The sequence below is a fragment of the Corapipo altera genome, unplaced genomic scaffold, assembly GCF_003945725.1.
Source record: "Corapipo altera isolate COAL_440 unplaced genomic scaffold, ASM394572v1 0, whole genome shotgun sequence".
Lineage (NCBI taxonomy): Eukaryota > Metazoa > Chordata > Aves > Passeriformes > Pipridae > Corapipo > Corapipo altera.
The window spans coordinates 1,915,774-1,936,217 of NW_020884872.1; the positions used below are offsets into that span (position 1 = coordinate 1,915,774).

A 20,444-nucleotide genomic window follows, 5' to 3' on the forward strand; every position below is an offset into this window, starting at 1 on the left:
CCTATCCTTCAGACTTGATTAGAGATTTACTCTGTGGGTTTAGCTCCCTTTTCTTAAATAATTTGATATTTAAATTATTTATTTTAATAATCATAAAAATAATAATTCATTCTGAGTGACTTTTTGATGGGTGTCTCCATTAAAATCCATTCCAACTGACAAAAGTATATTATGCATTTCAGTTAATTACATGTTTGAGACACTCCCATTTCCTGCAAATAAATTCATCTCTACAGACCCAAGGTTTACTTTTGACACTGAAAACTTTAATTATGTCCATATTAATAAAATGTGGGTTTTTTTGCTTCTTTTCCTGAATTGGAAATCCAAGAATGAAACGAAAACCATGACAATGAAACTATTTTTGTTTCAGTGTTACTTATAGCCTGAAACAGCCTGTTAGTAATTGCTGTGAGTGGAGTCATGTTGATCTATAATTAAGGTCCTGTTAAAGAGTTAATTAGCATTTTAATTCCTTCATCTTTGAGTATCTTGGAAAACTGAAGCAACATTTGAGAGCCCTGTTTGGTTGTTCCCCCCCCAAAACCAGTGTGGGATGATTTTAAATATGCAATTTTGGCTCTAAGGAATGAGCAAGGAGCTGAAAGAATAAAATAACGCAATCTTCTGATTTTAAAAGTCAACATTTTAAGTGTTCAAAGAGGAAAATGCTGAATAAAATGCTCTGGGGTGGTTTTTTTGTATTTTCCTCCAGGGGATGGAGAGGGAGAATTTCACCTTTTAAATCTTGGTGGGCAAACCAGAATGAGAATTTTCATATGAAACTTGAAAGATTTACCTGCTGCTTTTGGAAATGCATCAGAATTTTATTCTAATTAAAAAAAAAAAAACAAAACAAAACCCAGTGACTTTTTTTTTTATTTATTTCTGTTTCAGACTAATGATATCAAAGTTAAAAACAAAAACAGGAAGAAGAACTTGAAAGACTCGAGGGTGAGTAACTTTTTAGCTCCTAAAGGAGATACTACTAAGCAGACACTATTTAATTACTATTAAAACCCATTTAAAAATTTGGATTTTTATAGGATTTCTGGCATTCACATGTATAGAGAGGCTGCTTTCCTAAATACCTTGAGGTATTTAGGTATTAATTCCTTATTGAAGTAATTTTTCCCAAAGTAAAAAAGTGCTGTTAATACTCAGTTCACACTGGTTTTGTTTTGTTAAAAGATGAATTTGTCAGCAAAGAAGGTGGTTCTAAACTTGAAAAAAAAAAAAAAAAGAAGTTATTTGTGGATACCTTTGGCTCTTAATTCTGAATTAGTGTTTTGATCCTCAGTTTGCCATATGGGAAGGTGTGCACTGACTGTGGAATTAACACTTTATGCCCTGGTTTTTTTTGGCAAATTTGGACACTTTAAAAAGTTGTGTCCTCACACCTGATTAAATACATGAAATTATGTGTTTCACTGATTTTTCTGATCATTTTTATGGGCATATCAGTGACTGAGGATGCAGCTGTTCCATTTAATGCTCAGAGAACTGTTGAGTTGTTTGTTATTTTGTAGATTTTGCTGGGAATAATATTTTGCCTGAATCTTAATTGAGGATTTTTCTTTATTAAAAGTTTCACATACAGTCTCTATGCCTCCACCTTTTTATAATTTTACTAGAATTCCAGGAGGAAAATTAAGATTTTATTCATTTATTTTTTTTCTTCTTGTTCTCATCAGCCAGGTTTGTGTTTTTCTGACTTAGGTGCATTTAGACAAGTCGATTAGAGAATAAAATATTAGATTATACACATTTATTAGAGAATAAAAATTCAGAGACAACTCAAATGTTTGTAATGTTGAACATAAGGATAACAGGTGTCATTAAACCACGTGGGGTAACTCAGACTTGCCTGTGGTAAAGTTGCCTCCAACATAAAGGAAATTTGATTAAATTTGGATGAAATCGGTAAAAAAAAAGAAAAAAAAAGGGATGTTGGGCTGAATATCCCAATTTCCTTTTTCCAAAAGAAGTTCTGAAGAAGAAATGAATAATTTTAGATTAAGAACCTCCTTGCTGGGGTCAATCACTGTCCAAGAAGTTTTTGCAGTTCATGATCTGAACGTAACGAAGTCACAGAACAAAATCAGGGTGGAAACAAGTTGCTCCTGGTCTTTACAGGGGATCATTTTGCCTGTAATTTTGTGACATAAAATAAATCAAATCAACCTCTTTTCATTTAGTCTATTTTAGTATTATCCAGTGGAGTTAGTACAGCCCCACGAGAAGAAGAGAAGATATTTATAGAAGAAAATAATTTGTAAGTACCATCGTTTATCTCTTTTTTTTTTATTATTTTACTACCCAGAATCACTTAAAAACACCAACTCTGGGTTAACTTTCTCTTTTTTGTTCTTTTTAAGATACACAGATTTTACAAATGAGCCATTTTTAATCCCAGAGTATCTCCAGGAGCAACTGGAGGAATTTGAAGCTCTCTATGAAGTTTCAAATAGTAACAGTTTTAATAATCCAGATCCAATCTCTGAGAGTTTATATGAGTAAGTATAAATTTCTGTACTCAGCAACTTCAAGGGTTTAATTTTACTTCATAATTCTTATCATTTATTGCATTAAGTCCATAATTTGGGGGATCTGGTGTATGTAGGTGTGTCCATAAATGTCTGGACTAATACACTGAAATACAAGTTTAGAATGAAATTAAAAAAACTTGGATTAAAAATAACAATTTTTAAATTTTTTTTTTTCAGGTATTTCACTCAAATCTTGGAGGAACATGGCCCTCTGGAAATTAATAATAAATTACTAGTTGGGGAATATGAAAATTTCCCTGAGGAAACTCGAAAGGTCGTGGAGGATCAGGGGGGCCTGGAATCTTTCCTTCTGAAATCCCTTCGTTTCATTATGGTGGATAATCTTATTTGCTTAAAGAAGCACTCGGTCTTCTTTGAGGGAAATACAAACAGAAATGAAAATTATATAGATGGGAATGTGCAAGGGAACCATTCCCAGAAAAACCTCCGGTTAAATCCAGATGCTGAGGAATTCAAGCCCCAGTCCTACCCTATTCAACCCCATATACCACCATCACCTGACTTAAGTTATGAGACTCTACAATATTTGCCCTATTCCTTCCCTGCTTCCTGTAGATCCAGGAATTCCTTGCAAAGCCAGAGCATTGATTCCATGGAAAACAAGTCGTCGTTCGCAGACGTTTTACTAAAAAACCTGGATTCTACAAGTCCCATATTTTTGCCTCAGACTTCCTGGGGTTACCAGTATGGAAGGATATTGCCTGTGCCTTCTCCAGTGCCTGTCCTGCCACTTGTTGCCAGGCAGCCTGGTTATGTCTGTGCTGCTCCTGCAGCTCCTCAGGATAATCAGGAATCAGCAATTCCAGTCAGAAAATACATCCGTGATGATTTCATCCCAACCAAAATCCAAACGTGTGAAGACCCCTGGGGCCGGTTGGAGAACTCAGATAAAGAGAATTTGGCTGCTCCAGGTAGCTCAGATGAAGCTGAAAATGGTAAACAGGTTATTAAGGTGGAAAAGGGAAGCAAAAGTAAACCTGGAATGAAGAGCAACCCCCATATAAGGATGGTGGCTGTTCAGGTAAGAAATGAAAATGGGATAATTATTTGAGAGCTTTTTAGGCCACCGAGAGGATCCCAGGGCTGGAGCAGCTCTGCTGGGAGGAAAGGCTGGGAGAGCTGGGATTGTTCAGCCTGGAGAAGAGAAGCTTTGAGGTGACCTGATTGTGGCCTTGCAGGACCTGAAGGAGCTCCAGGAAAGATGGAGAGAGACTGTTTCCAAGGGCTGGAGTGACAGGACAAGGGGGAATGGCTTCACAGTGATAGAGGACAGGGGTAGATGGGATAATGGGAAGGAATTCTTGGCTGTGAGGGTGGTGAGGGGCTGGGATAGAATTCCCAGAGAAACTGTGGCTGCCCCTGGATCCCTGGAAGTGTCCAAGGCCAGGCTGGACAGAGCTTGGAGCAACCTGGGCTGGTGGAAGGTGTCCCTGCCCATGGCAGGGGGCTGGAACGAGTTGATCCTTTAAGTTCCCTTCCAATTTAAACCATCCAGTGATGCCTCAGAACTTCCAGTTTAAGCTTTCTGCGACTACTCTTCTTTTTAATTTGTAATTCTTTAAAGAGCTGCTGACTGAAGTTTGTTCTGCCTCAGGTTTGTGCAGAAGTTTGGGCACCGGAGAGGGGAGCTGGGGCACAATTAGTTTCAGCTTTGCTTTAGACATGAAGGAAAGTCCTTCTGTGCTGTCATTTTAACTTTTGGAGTTAGTTCAGTGATTTTTTTTCACTTTCACAACGTTTGTGCAATTTAACAGTTGCTGGCTGATGTTTTCTGTGTGGTCTCACAGTGGTGGCCCAGGTTTTAGGGTCAGTTCAGGGGGAAACTCCATCACGTTTTCTGAGAGGCCCCTCCAGGGCTGTGTCCAGTTCTGGGCCCTCATGGAAGAGAGACATGGAGGGGCTGGAGCGTGTGCAGGGAAGGGAACAGAGCTGGGGAAGGGGTTGGAGCAGCAGGAGGGGCTGAGGGAGCTGGGGGGGGCTCATCCTGGAGAAAAGGAGGCTCAGGGGGGACCTTCTGGCTCTGCAACCCCCTGACAGGAGGGGGGAGCGGGGGGGGGGGTCGGGCTCTGCTGCCAGGGAACAAGGGACAGGAGGAGAGGGAACGGGCTCAGGCTGTGCCAGGGGAGGCTCAGGTTGGATATTGGGAGGAATTTCTCCACAGAAAAGGTTGTCAAGCATTGGAAGGGGCTGCCCAGGGAGGTGGTGGAGTCCCCATCCCTGAGGGATTCAAAGCTGTGTGGATGTGGCACTTGGGGACACGGGTCAGTGGTGGCCTTGCAGTGCTGGGGGCATGGCTGGACTTTATGATCTTAAAGCTCTTTTCCAGCCTAAACAATTCCATGATTTTAAGCTTATCTGACTACAGTTTTTAACAGCCTGTTAGAACAGGGACATCATGAACTTCAGTTCTTTCACTAAGGTCTTTCAGTGGTGGAGCAAAACAGGGTCCTGGAGTCCCTTCTAAGCAGAGGCACTTCTGTGGTAGATCTTGAGTTTAGGAGTCACAAAACAGCTTCTCGGGGAGCTGTCAGACACTTCTTGCAAATATGAAGTTTTCAGACATTTAGGGCACAGCTGTGCTTGAAGACTCTCAGTATAAATGCTCGTGGTCCATGAAATTAGGGAAAGATCAAACAGACAAGTGCTTTCTTTACAGGTTGAAGTCCCTTCCAGAAACACTTTCACGATGTTTTTCTGCATTGTTTTAGACCTGCTCAGTAAATCAGTTGGGTTTGTAAAGCTGTAGGTGAGGTACAAGAGCTCCAAACCAGAGCTGACCTTGCAGTTGCATCTATAAACTGGAAAGCTTTTTAATTTACTCAAAATTTCTTGTATTTTAGGTCAATCAGGAAGTAGCTGATAGAGAAACCAATACCTTGCCTTTCCATCCATTTGAAAACCAACAAGTAAGTTACATCTTTGTATTTCTCACGAAGGAGGTTAAAGGAATGCCCCAAAAAATTTAGCAGTGAGAAGATAAAGTTCTCTGAAAATGACATATTTTAAGAGGTATTTCTGTTATTTTGGGTGGTTTGGTGGTTTGTGGTTTGGCCTCTTTTTCTGTATTCTGTGATGTTCTTCATGGAAACTTCACACAGGCCCACAACAGGGAGGGGTTTGAGCTTTGTTCTGTATTTTAGGGAGATTGTATTTCCCTTCCAGAAATCTTGAGGCTTGATAAAAACACTCCATTTGGGCATGTAGACAGTTCAGAGTGGTGTTAATGGCAGGTTTATGTCTGTACCAGGAGATAAAAGTGAGAAAATGTGTCATTTAGGTTGGGTTTTGCCACCTCATTTCTTTTCAGGGAGATATTCTGCGTGTGGAAAAGGAGCATCAGGTGCTGAAAGAACAACTGAAAGAGGCAGAGGAGAAATTTGAGCAGCTGCAAAGCCGAAGTTCCGAGGAAATCGGTGCTTTGGAAGAGCTCCTGAGGAAAAGTGTGGAAGAGACTGAGGTAAAACTTCCATCCTGGGATCAGAGGGTGTGGAATCCCCGTCCCTGGAAGTGTCCAAGGCCACGTTGGAGCAAGCTGGGATAGTGGAAGGAATCTCTACCCGTGGCAGGGGGTGGAATGGGATGATCTTTATGGTCCCTTCCAACCCCAGTCTGTGCTGGATCATAACACAACAACCCCCGGCAGCTCCAGGCTGGGACAGAGGGGCTGGAGAGCAGCCAGGCAGGAAGGGAGCTGGGAGTTTGGATTGACAGGAAGCTGAACACGAGCCAGAGTGTGCCCAGGTGGCCAAGAAGGCCAATGGATCCTGGCCTGGATCAGGAACAGTGTGGCCAACAGGTCCAGGGAAGTGATTCTTGGCCTGGACTCAGCGCTGGTGAGGCCACCCCTGGAGTGCTGTGTCCAGTTCTGGGCCCTCAGCTCAGGAAGGACATTGAGGGGCTGGAGCAGGTGCAGAGGAGAGCAACGAGGCTGGGGAAGGGACTGGAGCACAAGTGCTGTGAGGAGAGGCTGAGGGAGCTGGGGGGGCTCAGCCTGGAGAAGAGGAGGCTCAGGGGAGACCTCCTCACTCTCTGCAACTCCCTGACAGGAGGGGGGAGCCAGGTGGGGGTCGGGCTCTTCTCCCAGAAACCAGCAGTAGGACAAGAGGGCTGGGTCTGGAGCTGTGCCAGGGGAGGTTTAGGTTGGAGATTAGAGAGAATTTCTTTGCAGAGAGGGTGCTCAGCCATTGGAATGGGCTGCCCAGGGAAGTGGTGGATTCTCCATCCCTGGAGGTGTTTAAGGACAGACTGGATGTGGCATCAGTGCCATGGGCTGGGAACCACAGCGGGGTTGGATCAAGGGTTGGACTTGATGATCTCAGAGGTCCCTTCCAACCCAGCTGATTCTATGATTCCATGATAAATATCCTCATTCTGCTCGACCTTGCATCTGAATAAAACACTGTTTTTCAGAAACGAAGCTTTGTTTCCTGCTTTCAGGTCTCCCAGAATGAACTGGATTGGTTTCACCAGGACTCAGAAGCACAAGGGAAGAAATGGCAGCAGGAGAAAAAAGAGAACCGAGACAACTTAAAAGCCCTGAGGAGCACGGCCAAAAAACACACAGACACCAACGAGAGGTACTGACTTTAAACACAGATTTACATCAGTCTGAGCTCTGAAAGACATCAGATATCTCCTAACTTATATAGAAATATTTCACTTCTTATATATCTAAACCTAACCCTTGGCTGGGTAAGTCAAGATATCAGAGAGCCCTGAGGAGTTTGGTCCTTCAGTGCTGTTGTTTTATCTTTATTCTTTGGGCTGAATTTCTCTGGAAAAATCCATCAGCCTGGTTTTTATATTATTTGCTGATTTATTAGGAATATATTTAAATGTCCTTAGGATAGAATCATGGAATGGTTTGGGTTGGAAGGGACCCTAAAGCTCATCCAGTCCCAGCCCCCTGCCACGGGCAGGGACACCTTCCACTAGCCCAGGTTGCTCCAAGATCCAAACCTGGCCTTGGACACTTCCAGGGGTGGGAACACTGTAATATTTATGGCATCAAACAATATCTAAAATATACAGATATTAAGGTACAACAATATCTAAAGCCCACAGGTTGTCATTGTGGCCACAGAGGAACCTGTTACACATTTGCCAAGGAACCTTTATCAGCACAAGTTTAATAAATGCTTCACTCCTGCAGGTATTTGAAGACCATTGATGACAAGGAAAAGCAATATAATGTATATTTAAATACATTTCTGGATACCAGGTAAAAGTCTTGTATTTTTTCTGCAATATTTCCATTTTTTCTGCTGATTTGGAGTTTTCTGCTTCGCTCTGGGTAAAGGCTCAGGGAGAAATAAGCACTTTAACCTGTATCTCTTACTCTAAGTTTGTTTCATTTACTTATCCTGAGTAAATATTAATATTTAGAATAATGGAGATCTGTCTTTTCATCATACTCTCATATATTTCCCTTGATTACATGATACTGAATAGAGAGAGTAGCTGTAGAAAACCTCTAAAATGGCATAAATTTTAAATACTGCTCTGCTGGAAATGTTACTCAAATATTTAACTTCTTTTTATTTCACAGTAATAAATTTGCTAATGAGAAAGTAAAATTGGAAGAGCTTATAAAAAAGAGTCAAGATGACTGCCAGGAGTGTGTGAAAAGAGCTGTTAAAGCAGAGGTACAAACCAAAAAAAAAAAAAAAATAACCTTAAGAACCTTTTGCTAGAGCTTGGATCATTTGTGCTCATTGGAGGTGGGGAAGGTGGTATCAAAAATGTTATTCCAATATTGATTAATGCTGTTCCTGATGTTTTCCCACAAAACTTTGCAGGTCAAGGTGCATTATTATTATTATTATTATTATTATTATTTATTAGTATTAAAAGTGCAGAAAATTTGGGGCATAAATTATTGCCCCAAACAAAATTCAACTCTGGTAATTGAGTCACATCCTTGTTTATGAAGAGATTCCATTTGGAATTAAAACAAGGAGGGTTTTTATGTTACTATGGTTAAGTTATTAATGAATATGTAGCTACTTCCTTATGCAGGTAAAACTCATGTATCAATATTTTTCCTAAACTAAGCTGGTTTATGCTGGAAATGCTTGGAATATTGAGAATATTGAGAATATTCCCTTCTTAGGAAGAGCTTGAAGGCTCTTGTTGGTCCACTCTAGTCTTCAACCTTGCAGTATTTAAAAGGCTGCCTTTTTATATCTAAATATCTGTTTATTTGCATATAGATGTGTGTGTTTATGTGGGAGAAGCTGCAGAGGGAACTTTTTATCCTCCCCAAAACCCTGGGATGTTCATTCCCACTTGAAATTCCTCCCTGTAGGAACTGGGTGTGTTTGTGCTTTGTGTCGTCAAACTCTTGTTTCAGATTCGAATTAAATTTAATTTCTAATTAAAATTTAGTTGGAGGGGTTTTTTAATCCCCTCGTGTTTTAGGGTTTTTTCTTTTTAACACTTTTTTTTTTAACTCTTTGGTTCCAGATCTCAGTGTTCCAGAACTGGAAGGAAACTGAAGTTTGGAAGCTCAGTGGCACCGTTGCCAAAGCAGAAGCAAATCTCAAGATGCTGAAGACACTGAGCAGGTACAGAGAGTTCACACCACAAATTTTAGTGCTCCTGGTTGTTAAATACAATTACAGTGTTTATTCACTGTTATTATTGTGATTAAATATTATAGAAATATTTGTGATTATTATTATAGTGGTTAAATATTATGAAAATATGTACATTTTTAACATTAAAATTATAATATTTCCCCTGCTTTAGTATCACACATCTGGGGGATTTTTAAAACTAACTTTGTATTTTTAAGAATATAAATTCTTAATATATAAAAGATATTATATAATATATAAAATATCTATAGTTTATAAAATATATATATCTATATTATATATACAATACATAATATATTTATATATGATATATATCTATATTATATATATTACACATAATATATTTATATGTTATATATATTATATATATTATACATAATATATTTATATATTATATATATTATATATTATACATAATATATTTGTATATAATATATATCTATATTACATATAATATATTGTATATTTATATATAATCTAAATAAAATATATTCTATAACTTATATATTTTATATATAATATAAATAAAATATATTCTATAACTATTATATATTTTATTTATAAATATATATAATATATAGTATATATTTTATATATAGGAATATATATATAGAATATGTGTAACATATGAGAATATGAATTATAAATGTCTAATTTAACTCAGCTTGAGGAAAAGCTGCCTTTAACTCTTATGTTTCAGGCTGACATCCCTCTGGGAGCAAAACTCACCTGTAATTTTGGGGTGTCTTTAAATAATATTCATCTTCATGTTACAAAATTGAATAAAATAAAATATTTAGAGAAGATATGAAATTATAATATCTTCAATACACAGGATTTTGGGGTATTTAGTATTGCCCCAACCAAAATTCAGCTGGTCTTTGAGGCTCATCCTTACCCCTGTTTTCTGTCTGAGCTGGGGAAGATCAGGCACCTGGGAACATTCCAGTTATTCCCAGTTTTCCCTGGGAAAGAACTGAAGTGTAAACAGAAAATACTGGACATCCAAGGTTGTTTTCTTCCTTACAAGGGCCTGATTTAGCCCTTGATGGCACCTTAAATTTCAGTCATGTTCCCCTTCCCTCTCCTTATGTTGCTGCAAAATACTAAATTCCGTGGTAGGAGTTCACTTCTGGCATTGGATGGAATCCAAACACCAAGAATTTAACTTTTTAACCCGAAATCCCTTGAAATCTTGAACTTAGTGATTAGTTGGTGAGGGAGAAACTTGTGCAGACACCACTGGTCTTCAAGAAAAATAATGGGAATGTTGGAATTTAACTGCAAATCTTCAATATTTCAGCAGCTCAGCTTCAGCAGCACCTTTGTTGAAATCACAGATTGATTCCTGGGAAACTTTTATTTCCAATGTAAAGAAACAGCTGGAAAAAGTAGAGGTGAGGCTTCCTTTCTCTTAGCAAGCTTTTAAGTTGAATTTTGGGAAATTCAAACAGAATAAATACCTTAAATAACTTTGCATTCCTGTTTTTTAAAATACCAAGTATTGACCTGGGATTTATTTTTTTTTTTTTAATTACAAGAGGAAGACACAGTTTTAAGTCCAGGTTATTAAAGTAAATTTACAGTGAATAGCTTCAATTTTACAAAGGCAAAAAAACCTGTCCTTTATCCACGTGTTTCAAAATTAGATCCCACATTAACAAGTCTGAGCTCTTGGTTCTTTTAGATTTCTTTAGAAATTTGTGGAACTTTTTAAAAAAAACCACCAAAACCAAGAAAAGTCTCTGGAAAAGTTCAAATGTAAAGTGTAAATGTGAAATGAAGAGGGATCTTTTAATTAAAGCTGAGGTGGAGGATGATTGTTTTCTCTCTGCAGGCTGAGTATGAGGAGAAAATTGAGCTGGTGAAAAGTGGTGCCCAGGTTTCCCTCACTAAGGTGGAAATTATGGATATTCCCTCTCCTCCCAGTGTCCTGGTGAGTATCTCACCTTTCAGGGCAGTTTTAAGTTCTTTCAGTTTGCTTTGAGAGGTTTTTAAGCTGTTTAAAGTTGAACTGAAGGTGCTGCACTGATGGTTTTGCACATCCTGGTTTTCCTGTAGAACCAAAATCATGGAATCACAGAAGCTTTGGGTTGGAAAGAACCTTAAAGATCATCTTGTTCCACTCCCTGCCATGGGCAGGGACACCTTCCACCAGCCCAGGTTGCTCCAACGTGGCCTTGGACACTTCCAGGGATCCAGGGGCAGCCACAGCTTCTCTGGGCAACCTGTGCCAGGGCCTCCTCACCCTCACAGCCAAGAATTCCTTCCCAATATCCCATCTAATCCTGCCCTCTTTTAGCTTAAGGCCATTCCCCCTTGTCCAGTCACCCAGGTCCTTGTTCCAAGCCCCTCTCCAGCTCTCTTGGAGCCCCTTTAGGCACTGGAATGGGGCTCTGAGGTCTCCCTGGAGCCTTCTCTTCTCCAGGTTGAACAGCTCCAAAATCCATCAGGATAAGCCCCATTACAGAGAATCCCAGAATCCCAGAGGTTGGAAAAGCCCTCCAAGGTCATCCAGCCCCCCCTGTGCCCCATCCCCACCTTGTCCCCAGCCCAGAGCACTGAGTGCCATGGCCAGGCCTTCCTGGGACACCTCCAGGGCTGGGCACTCCAAACCTCCCTGGGCAGCCCCTGCCAAGGCCTCACCACCCTTTCCAGGGAGAAATTCCTCCTGAGGAAATTGTCAAACCAACACGTGTGAGTGATCACAAACACCAGAATCAACTTCCAGCCACGTCTGGAGTCCAACCACTTATGGAAGTGCCTCTGGAATGAGCACAGCCCAGGGAAATCCTGCTCACAGATATTTTCTCATGGGCCAACAGTTCCACGAATGCTTTGCTCAAATCATGGCAGTTTCTTCTTAACCTTGTGATTGTCCTTTTTATATTTTTTTATGTATTTTCTCTCTGCAGAAAATCATGGGTTTTTCTCTTGTTTGTTCTGGGTATAATTTAGATTTTTTTTCTCTTGTTTGTTCTGAGTATAATTTAGATTCAGGACTCTGTTCTAATACTGTAAATTTGATATTATTACTACACTCTCTCTGGATTTATACAAGTAATTGTTCCACTCCTTTTTTCCTACATACTTTTCCTTCCTCACTTATTTTTAAGTATCTCCTTTCTACTTATTGTCACAGAGTATGTACATAACTTAATCACCAGCAATTTCCAAGTTGGGAAAGAGCAACTTTTGAGCCTCTTGTTCTGCCTTTGGAATCTGGTTTTTTTTCTGCAGTAAGACCAGAATAACCTTTTAGAAGAGAAAGCTGCAAGAAAATAGTCCTGAGGTCAAACAACTGCACTGATCTTAAGGAGTTCTTAAGATAAATTGAGACCTTCCAGGTCCTTGGCACCACGAAACGTGTCATAATTAAAGCTGCAAATGCTCCAGAGTTCAACTCAAATTTGTTTTAGTCACTGTTTGTCCTGTGAAATGTTGTTTTGTTTCCTAGACAATCCCAGCCAGACCTTTGGTCAGTGATCCAGCCATTGTCACCTATTCCTTGGCATCTGCACATCCCAGTTCACTTCCTGCATTTTCCAGTCCTGAAGGTCAAGGTCCAACACAACCATCCCTTCAAACCCAGGCTGGAGCTAAGGCAGCACCTGCCACTGCTGAGGCTTGTTCTGCAAGTGGTGGATCTGTGAAAACACATTCCCAACCTCCAGAGGGATCATATTCCAATAAAATCCCGTCACCTCACCCATCAGGGATTTCTGGAAGTGCCACTCAGCCAACCCAGAACCACCAGGATGCCTCAGCTCTGCAACCAAGGCCTCCTGCACTTCCAAACAACAAAAAGCTTCCAAAAGCACTGGAAAATATTATTGCACAGCTCCAGAGTATATTCCCAAACTACAGCAGGTATTGGTTGGAATGAGTGGAATGTTTTAATGGGTGTAATAAGTTCTGCACAGCCAGGGATAAAGTAAAACAGGGACTGGTTTTGTTCTGTTTCCAAGGGCCTGGAGTGACAGGACAAGGGGGAATGGGTCAAACTGACAGAGAGTAGGGTTAGATGGGATATTGGGAAGGAACTGTTCCCTGTGAGGGTGCTGAAGGGCTGGGATAGAATTCCCAGAGAAACTGTGGCTGCCCCTGGATCCCTGGAAGTGTCCCAGGCCAGGTTGGAGCAACCTGGTCTAGTGGAAGGTGTCCCTGCCCATGGCAGGGGTTTGGAATGGGATGATCTTTAAGGATGATCCCTTCCAACCCAACCACTCTGTGATTCTGATTATTGTTTAGGGTTTTTTTACAATTAAGGCAGATCCTGGTTACTAAAAGTTCCTGGAACAGGCACCTGCTCCAGTTTGTGGGAGAAGTTGGTGTTTTTAAGGCTCTTCTGGTGGGAATCAAACATGGAGCCTCCAGTGTCACATGTTACCAGTCATTGATCCTTGTTTTTCCTGTCCCTGCAGTTCAGATTTCACTGGTTTTATAAGAGAGGTACAGAGAAGAAATGGGAACACCCTGTCAGGTCTGAGCTTTGATGGGGTTCTGAACCGAGTGACGGAGCTGATCCTGGACCGGCAGAGCCAGGTACTGAGGGGGTGGAGCCACTGCCTCTTCCTGGGAATCTTCTGACAGGGGGAATGGAGCAGCACAGCCCCAAACTACACAAAGTGCCCTTTGCCATCCAGCTCTAAATACAAACTCACTCCAAATTCCTTTCTTTGTCTGTGCAGGCACCAGCTTCAGCAGGGAGAGTCTCTGCTCCAGCAGCCCCGACCAGAACACGGAGTCGGGAAGCGGCTGCAGAAGGAAATGCCCCCAGTCCCTCCAGAGCAGGACCTGCACCTAAAAACACCTCAAATAAAAACCCATCTCAGCCAAACCTCCAGCCCTGGGGGAATGTTGGAGCAATACCTAAAGCTAAATGGAAAAAGCAGGACAATGCAGTAAGTCCTCCTCTGTTCCAGCGAGGTCGTTGCCATGTGCTTCGCCCAAGACACAAAACAATCAGGGTATTGCTGGGGAAAAAAAATAACTGACTCGTTTATTTTGTGTACAGAAGCTTAAATAGACCTGGTTAAAGTTAGTAAATTAATTGACATAGTGGAATTTGCTGATTAATTGCTGCTGCTGCTTTCCAATAACTGAGCATTCCACGTGCAGGCCTCCGGCGAGGATCCCTGCACGATCTGTCACGATGAGCTGAGCAGAGACTCGTGTGAACTGGAGTGTGGGCATCATTTTCACAGAGAAGTAAGTTCTGGGCTCGTTTTCTGAACTCTCCATTTACCCCTCAGTGCTTAAACAACTGGGCACAATTTGCTTTTCCAGCCTTTGCACCCCCAGACTGGCCCTAAGAGCTGGTTTTACTGTGTCAGAAAGCTTTAGGGTTTTTTTAAAGTAAAGTGATAATTCATCAGAGTGAATTTAAAGTGAGCCTTCAGAGATTAAATCTGGATTGTTTGCAGCAGTTATGGACTGGGCTATCCCTACATTTGCCACCTGATAGTGGGACTTCATGGAGTAAAAAAAGTCAGGATTATGTTAGAATAACTCCATGTTCCTGTCTGTGACTTTTCCCCTTTGCCTTATTTCTTCACTGCTGATTTCTTCTTGCAGAACAAATGGATTAGAACTGGAGAACATTTTTCTAACCCCAGCCTTTGCCTCCTCCCTCTCTCCCTGCCCTTGCAGTGCATCAGAACGTGGCTCAAGGAACATTCCAGCACCTGCCCCATCTGCCGTGTCCACGCCCTCCTTCCTGAAGACTTCCCTGAGCTTCCTGCATGGAACAAGTGCACCTAGTCCTGGCTTTATTTCAGCACTTTATAGTAATAATCATCATCATAATCATCATAATCAGATGCAAAGTGGCTGCAGAGTAACCCCCGAGCTGAGGGACAGCACCAGGCCCCTGGTTTTATTGGCAGTGGTGACAGAGCTCAGGCAGAGTTGGGATTTAACACTTGGCATTAAGGCCCAGACTCCAAGATCCAGCACTTTTCCTGGTTGCTGCCTAAACGTGGGAAGCTGATGTGGTTCAGGGCTGGCAGCACACAAAACTGGCCTTTGTTTGATTTTTTTTTTTTTAATTTAATTGAAAAGTAGCAAATCTGTTTTATCTGAAAGGCCAGAGCATAATTCCTGTGAAGAGGGAGCTTTCCCTCAGGTTTATTCCACACTGCAACCAAATTCCAATATCAAACAAGCAGGAAACCCAAATGCAGAATTGGAAGAGCCAAGATATTCCCTTCCTCTGGCATCAACAATTCCAGTTGAACTGCAGGATTCCTTTTGAGTGCAGTTCATCCCTGCAGCTCCTCTCTCTGCATAAATTCAAATTGTTTAAATACTGACTTTTAGTAATTTATTGAAGCAAGAATTTTAAAGTTGTTCATGTGAATGGAGCTGGAATACAGTGGATCCATTCTTTAATGGATTCTTTAATTCAAACCCTCAAAATAGGGTTTGAATTCCCCCCCACTGTTGAAGAGCTGATCTGTTTAAATGGGAATGACAGGATTTTTATTTTGGCTGAAGCAACATCTGTATTTTGTGCAGGAAGTGGTCACCATGAGGGGCAGAATTTAAACAGCTCCAAGAATGGTTTTCCCACTGCCTTCAGAGTCTGAGCTTGCCAGAGCACCTTCAGCACTGTCACATTTGCCTCCAAGAGCCAAAAAATGAGGAGCAGAGACTGAAAAATCTCAAACTGGAAATCAAATGTGGCTGTTGTCTGACTCCAGGCAGCATTAACTGGATTATGAGCTCATTAGCTAATTCTAGGGATCACTTGTTCCCCCCAGTGCTAAATATCCTCCAGCTGAAGTTTTAAACTACTCTGTGATTAATCAGTGTATGAATTGGCACTTGAATAAGAAATTAAAGTTACTGCTGCAGCTCATGCAGGGTTGGGCTTTGTGTAATATTTCTGCTAAGTCTGAGTTATGGGTGAGTAAATAATTCCCAGGAGATGAAGCACCTTGGAGCCTGAGGAATTCCAGCACTTGCCTCCTTTTCACCTTCCAGTATTTTTGGGGGGTTGCAGCCTCCCTAATCCAGGTGCTGGGGCTCCTCTTTCCACATCCCTTGGGACAACAGGAGCTGGAAGAGCTGCTCTGGGGACTACAAAGAGTGGCTTCCACTTCCCAAAAATCACCCTGTACCATCCCCTGCTCTTAGGGGAAAGTGTGAAGTTTTATTAAATAGCACTTTTTCCCCCCCAGTAAGAGACTGAAATAAAAATTCCAGCTGTTGCTCCCTAAAACACCAGGGCCACCCCTGGAATGACACTGTCCTGCTTGGCAAAGCTGCTGGAGAAAGCCAAAGGAAATGACTTTGGGCACTTTTCTTAATTCTGCCTTTTCAGGAGCTCACTTTTACACTTCCAGTTCCCCTAATACTTTATACCTGAGCCTGCCTTTACCCCACAGGGAAGATTCATGGAAAAATTCACAATTAAAATCAACTTGTTCCATTAAAACAACCCCAAAATCCACACACAACCTGTTTGTGTTGGGAAGGTTCTTTCTTGCCCATAAAGTTCCTTTAAGCTGCACAGTTACAAACTGGTGAATTTATTCCTCCAACACAGGCTCATGTTCCCAATTTGACCAAAATTTCCTCGGTGTTACTTCACTTCTTTCACACTGATCCCACAGCAGCACCTCCCAGTGTTGTAGCACCATTTTTTATCCCTTCCAAGACCCTATTTATCATTATATCACAATTCCCATGGCCTCCCAGTACGGATATAACAGGATTCAACAGGTTCAAGGGGTCTTCAAAGGGTTTTGGAACAAATATGATGGAATTAAATGAGGAGAGAAGCTTCCTACGTACTTACACAGCAGTTGTAGAAAGCTGCAAAATCATTCCCTCAGGATTTGCCTGAGGAAAAGTTGGGATAACGTGGTTGTTGAAGGCAGAAGGATCCCTGCCAAGGCTGCCTGGATTGGGAAGTCCAGGTGGGCTCTCTGGGAAAGATGACCAGAGAACTGAAAGCACAAGAAGGACCCAAAAGGAGTGAGGTGGCTCCAGCTGGAATCAGGCATGGATAAAGTTTCACTTCTCCTCTGAAGAATTTGGGCCTTTTCCAGGAAGTCCTTCCCTGGGTCTTTACATCCTGCAGAGCTTCAGTGGGAAGTTCTCAGTGATGAGATGGTCGTCGTGCAGCAGGACCACGATGTTCACCTCAAACTCTGGGAGAAGGGGAAAGGAAAAGAGAGAATTCCATGTAAAACTGGGTCCTGCCAGCAGGATGAAGGGCAGGAAGGAGCTCCTGCTCTCACACATGGCACTGCCCCCCAGGCAGAACCTGATCCCACACCTTGGACCATTCCTAGAGAATTCCTGCCTCGTTCTGATCTTTGGGATTCCTCTGGATTCAGTTGTCAGTGACAAACTGTGACACAAAAGCCTTTTGGACAACAGAGTTCACACATCAAGGAGCAAAATGTTTTGGGAAAGACACCTAAACATGGTGTTTAGAAGCAGGGAAGTGGGAGAATCCCAGGAGAGACTCCTCCCCTGTTGCCAGCATTTAACAGCCTCGGGAAATGAAACTGGAATACAACAGATCTGCCAAGTATGGAATAAAAATTCCCAGAAGAAAATCTACTCTTTAGATGCTATATGGTGTCATTCAAAGCCAAAATCCAATATCAGATCAATAATCAATCCCAAATGGACACAAAACAAAGCCAGGCAGAGCTAATAAATGAAGGGAAGCAGAAATCAAAATAAACTGAAAATAACTGCCCTTTTTTTAGAGTCTTTGTAACTATATTAAGATACTTCTTATAAATAAAAGTAGCTCCCACACTAACAATTTAAATGGCTGTTCAAGAGCTAAAAATGGCAAAAAAATAAGAATATTATTTTGGGAAAAATCACTGCACACAGATTCTGTATCAAGATTCCAACAGGGTGGAGGGAAGAAATACAAACTAGCCAAGTGATTCTTGCAGCAATTGTTTGAGCAAGTGAGGAAAATCATTTTCTTAAGAAAAATGCTGGATTTTGGCCACAATCAGCAGGGAGGAGCAGTGGTGTGGGTCAAGACAAGCAAAGTCACACCCAGACCAACCTTCCTGCTTCCAGCAGGAGAGTGGGAAACAGAACAGAGAGGAAATGGAAAGAGAGGGTTCTCACTGCTGAGGAACAGAGGGAATTTTATTCTTGGATTATTATTCAAGTGTTTAATTATGTGCAACTTTTAGCAGGGAAAAAAAAATGACCTGCATTTTCCACTGTTTCTCCTGCCCCTTTATCATGGAATTCTGTCAGTCAGAAGCAGTTTAATGGTTGCTCAGGGGTTTCTATTGAAAATGTTTGGGCTGTATTTTCTCAATCTGTGACCTCCTCTTCAGGAAGCCTCTCCAGGGAAACACCAGGATGTGTTTCCAGGACCAGGATGTCCCTGGGCCTTCCCGCAGCACCGGATTTATCCCGTTACCTGCCAGAAGCTGAAGGAAAACTAGAAACTCGTCCCTGATGGAAAAAAAAATGCCTCCAGAGCATCGAGTGCCACACACTCACCAACTTTGAAGTTGGTTGTTTCCAGGGTGGGGCAGGTGAAGAGCCTGGGGAACACCATGTAGATGGGGATGGGGAGGCCCCTGCAGACGTCACCGTCGGCAATCTGGATGTTCTGGATCTCCGTGGCATCCCGGGCATAACCTTCAGCACAGCCTGGGCAAGGAGCAGAGGCACAGGGAGAGCAGGGAAAGGGGAAGAGGTGAGAGAAGGCAGCAAAGAGACACTGGGGTTGGGGGAAAAACTTTGAGCTGCAAGTTAAGGATCACGGAGTTATTTAAATGAACTGGAGTTAATTAAATTCCACCCGAAGCGCAAACCGTGGGTTTGAAGGTCTTTTTAATGCTCTCTGGCTCGTCACAATATTCCAGACTGAAGGTGAACAAGCACAAGAGGTGATTCCTGTGGGCTGTTCCCTACATTTTCCACAGACACTCACCACAGGTCTCCACTCTGACCAGCTGCAGCTCGATGCTCTTCACGGCGGCCTCGGCGCTTTCCACCACCAGCTCCCCCGTCAGGGGCTGGGTGATCACACAGTTGGTGGAATTGAGGTGCCCCCTGATCAGGAATTTGGGGAGGGAAGCTCTCTGGAAGAGATGGAATCACAAGGATATTCTGAGATGGAAGGGACCCACAAGGATCACTCTTGAGGAAGAGACACCGTTGGAAGAGCAGACTAAGGAAAAAAAAACAAACCACCCTACAGAGAATTCTCCAAATGTGAAGGAAATGCCCCAAAGTTCCAAGGTTAAGGACTCAGGAGTTCAGAAATGAGCTTCAATAATTTTTTCAATCTGTATCCTTACCCATCTGCATTAGGGCATCTCCACAATCCTCTCCCTTGCCATGCATCCTTCCTGCCCATTCCATCATCCCAAGGGTTGGATTTTCCTGGGATGAACTGACAGCACTTGGCCATCACAATTCATCCAGGAGCTGGAACCTCGTGGTGAAGGAGGGAGACTGGCAGGAATAGAATCCCAGAGTGGTTTGGGTTGGGAGAGACCTTAAAGCCCACCCAGTGCCACCCCCTGCCATGGGCAGGGACACCTTCCACCAGCCCAGGTTGCTCCAAGCCCTGTCCAACCTGGCCTTGGACACTTCCAGGGATCCAGGGGCAGCCACAGCTTCTCTGGGAATTCCATTCCAGCCCCTCACCACCCTCAGAGTCAAGAATTTCTTCCCAACATCCCACCTAATCCTTCCCTCCTTCAGGCTTCCCAAAGCCATGTGAGGATGTAAAAAAATGGCACAACCAAGGACCAAAATACACATTTTTAAGGGCTTTTGGCTATCCATGGTATAAAATGTTTTCCTTGGCTCCACTGCCTCCTTTCACTGAGGAAAAGGATACAAATATCCAGTGGTTACTGAACAAAATTCCACCTTGAATTGGTCACCATGATGTGAAAGATGAGGCAGAATCACTTTATTGCTTAGAAAAGTGAAAAAGGGGGTAAAAAGAGCTGATTATCTGCAGGGCAGCATTTAATCATTCCCCTGGTCTCACTCAGAATCACACAAACATTTAAAATAAAAGAACAGCAAATCCTTTTACCTCTTTAACATTTTGCAGAGTTTCAGGAGTGATTGTGAAGTCCACAGGGCTGGGCAGCAGCTTCCCCTTCTGTGACTGCAAGGAAGGACAGAGTTAAACTGGGAGCTCTGATCCACAAAACATCCAGAGAAGATTAAAAACCACAACACCTGGCTGCTCCAAACCAGCTGGAAAAGCAGGAATACACTCCCTATCTAAAGCAGGAATACACTCCCTATC

The 20,444-nt window shown here is 42.2% G+C and overlaps 2 protein-coding genes across 8 annotated transcripts in view; one reads left to right on the plus strand and one right to left on the minus strand.

Annotated features, from left to right (window-relative positions):
- The window catches only part of TTC3 (tetratricopeptide repeat domain 3), a 52,319-nt gene extending 34,975 nt beyond the window's left edge, over positions 1–17,344 (plus strand). For 6 of the 7 annotated variants that reach the window (XM_027634703.1, XM_027634695.1, XM_027634724.1 and 3 more), the window contains 17 exons: positions 898–954; positions 2,199–2,275; positions 2,379–2,516; positions 2,727–3,591; positions 5,411–5,476; positions 5,878–6,027; positions 7,008–7,147; positions 7,723–7,791; positions 8,119–8,215; positions 9,036–9,136; positions 10,473–10,566; positions 11,007–11,105; positions 12,627–13,039; positions 13,594–13,714; positions 13,861–14,073; positions 14,291–14,380; positions 14,822–17,344. In XM_027634703.1, coding sequence (XP_027490504.1) covers positions 898–954; positions 2,199–2,275; positions 2,379–2,516; positions 2,727–3,591; positions 5,411–5,476; positions 5,878–6,027; positions 7,008–7,147; positions 7,723–7,791; positions 8,119–8,215; positions 9,036–9,136; positions 10,473–10,566; positions 11,007–11,105; positions 12,627–13,039; positions 13,594–13,714; positions 13,861–14,073; positions 14,291–14,380; positions 14,822–14,932 — 2,901 coding nt within the window. In that variant the 3' untranslated portion in view covers positions 14,933–17,344. The remainder of the gene's footprint in view (positions 1–897; positions 955–2,198; positions 2,276–2,378; positions 2,517–2,726; positions 3,592–5,410; positions 5,477–5,877; positions 6,028–7,007; positions 7,148–7,722; positions 7,792–8,118; positions 8,216–9,035; positions 9,137–10,472; positions 10,567–11,006; positions 11,106–12,626; positions 13,040–13,593; positions 13,715–13,860; positions 14,074–14,290; positions 14,381–14,821) is intronic. The other variant, XM_027634713.1, reaches the window with a different exon arrangement.
- VPS26C (VPS26 endosomal protein sorting factor C) overlaps positions 15,225–20,444 on the minus strand; it is a 14,767-nt gene continuing 9,547 nt past the window's right edge. Inside the window, exons 5-8 of the mRNA XM_027634873.1 lie at positions 20,226–20,300; positions 19,104–19,254; positions 18,668–18,820; positions 15,225–17,328 (exon numbers count right to left, since the gene is read on the minus strand). Coding sequence (XP_027490674.1) covers positions 17,246–17,328; positions 18,668–18,820; positions 19,104–19,254; positions 20,226–20,300 — 462 coding nt within the window. The 3' untranslated portion in view covers positions 15,225–17,245. The remainder of the gene's footprint in view (positions 17,329–18,667; positions 18,821–19,103; positions 19,255–20,225; positions 20,301–20,444) is intronic.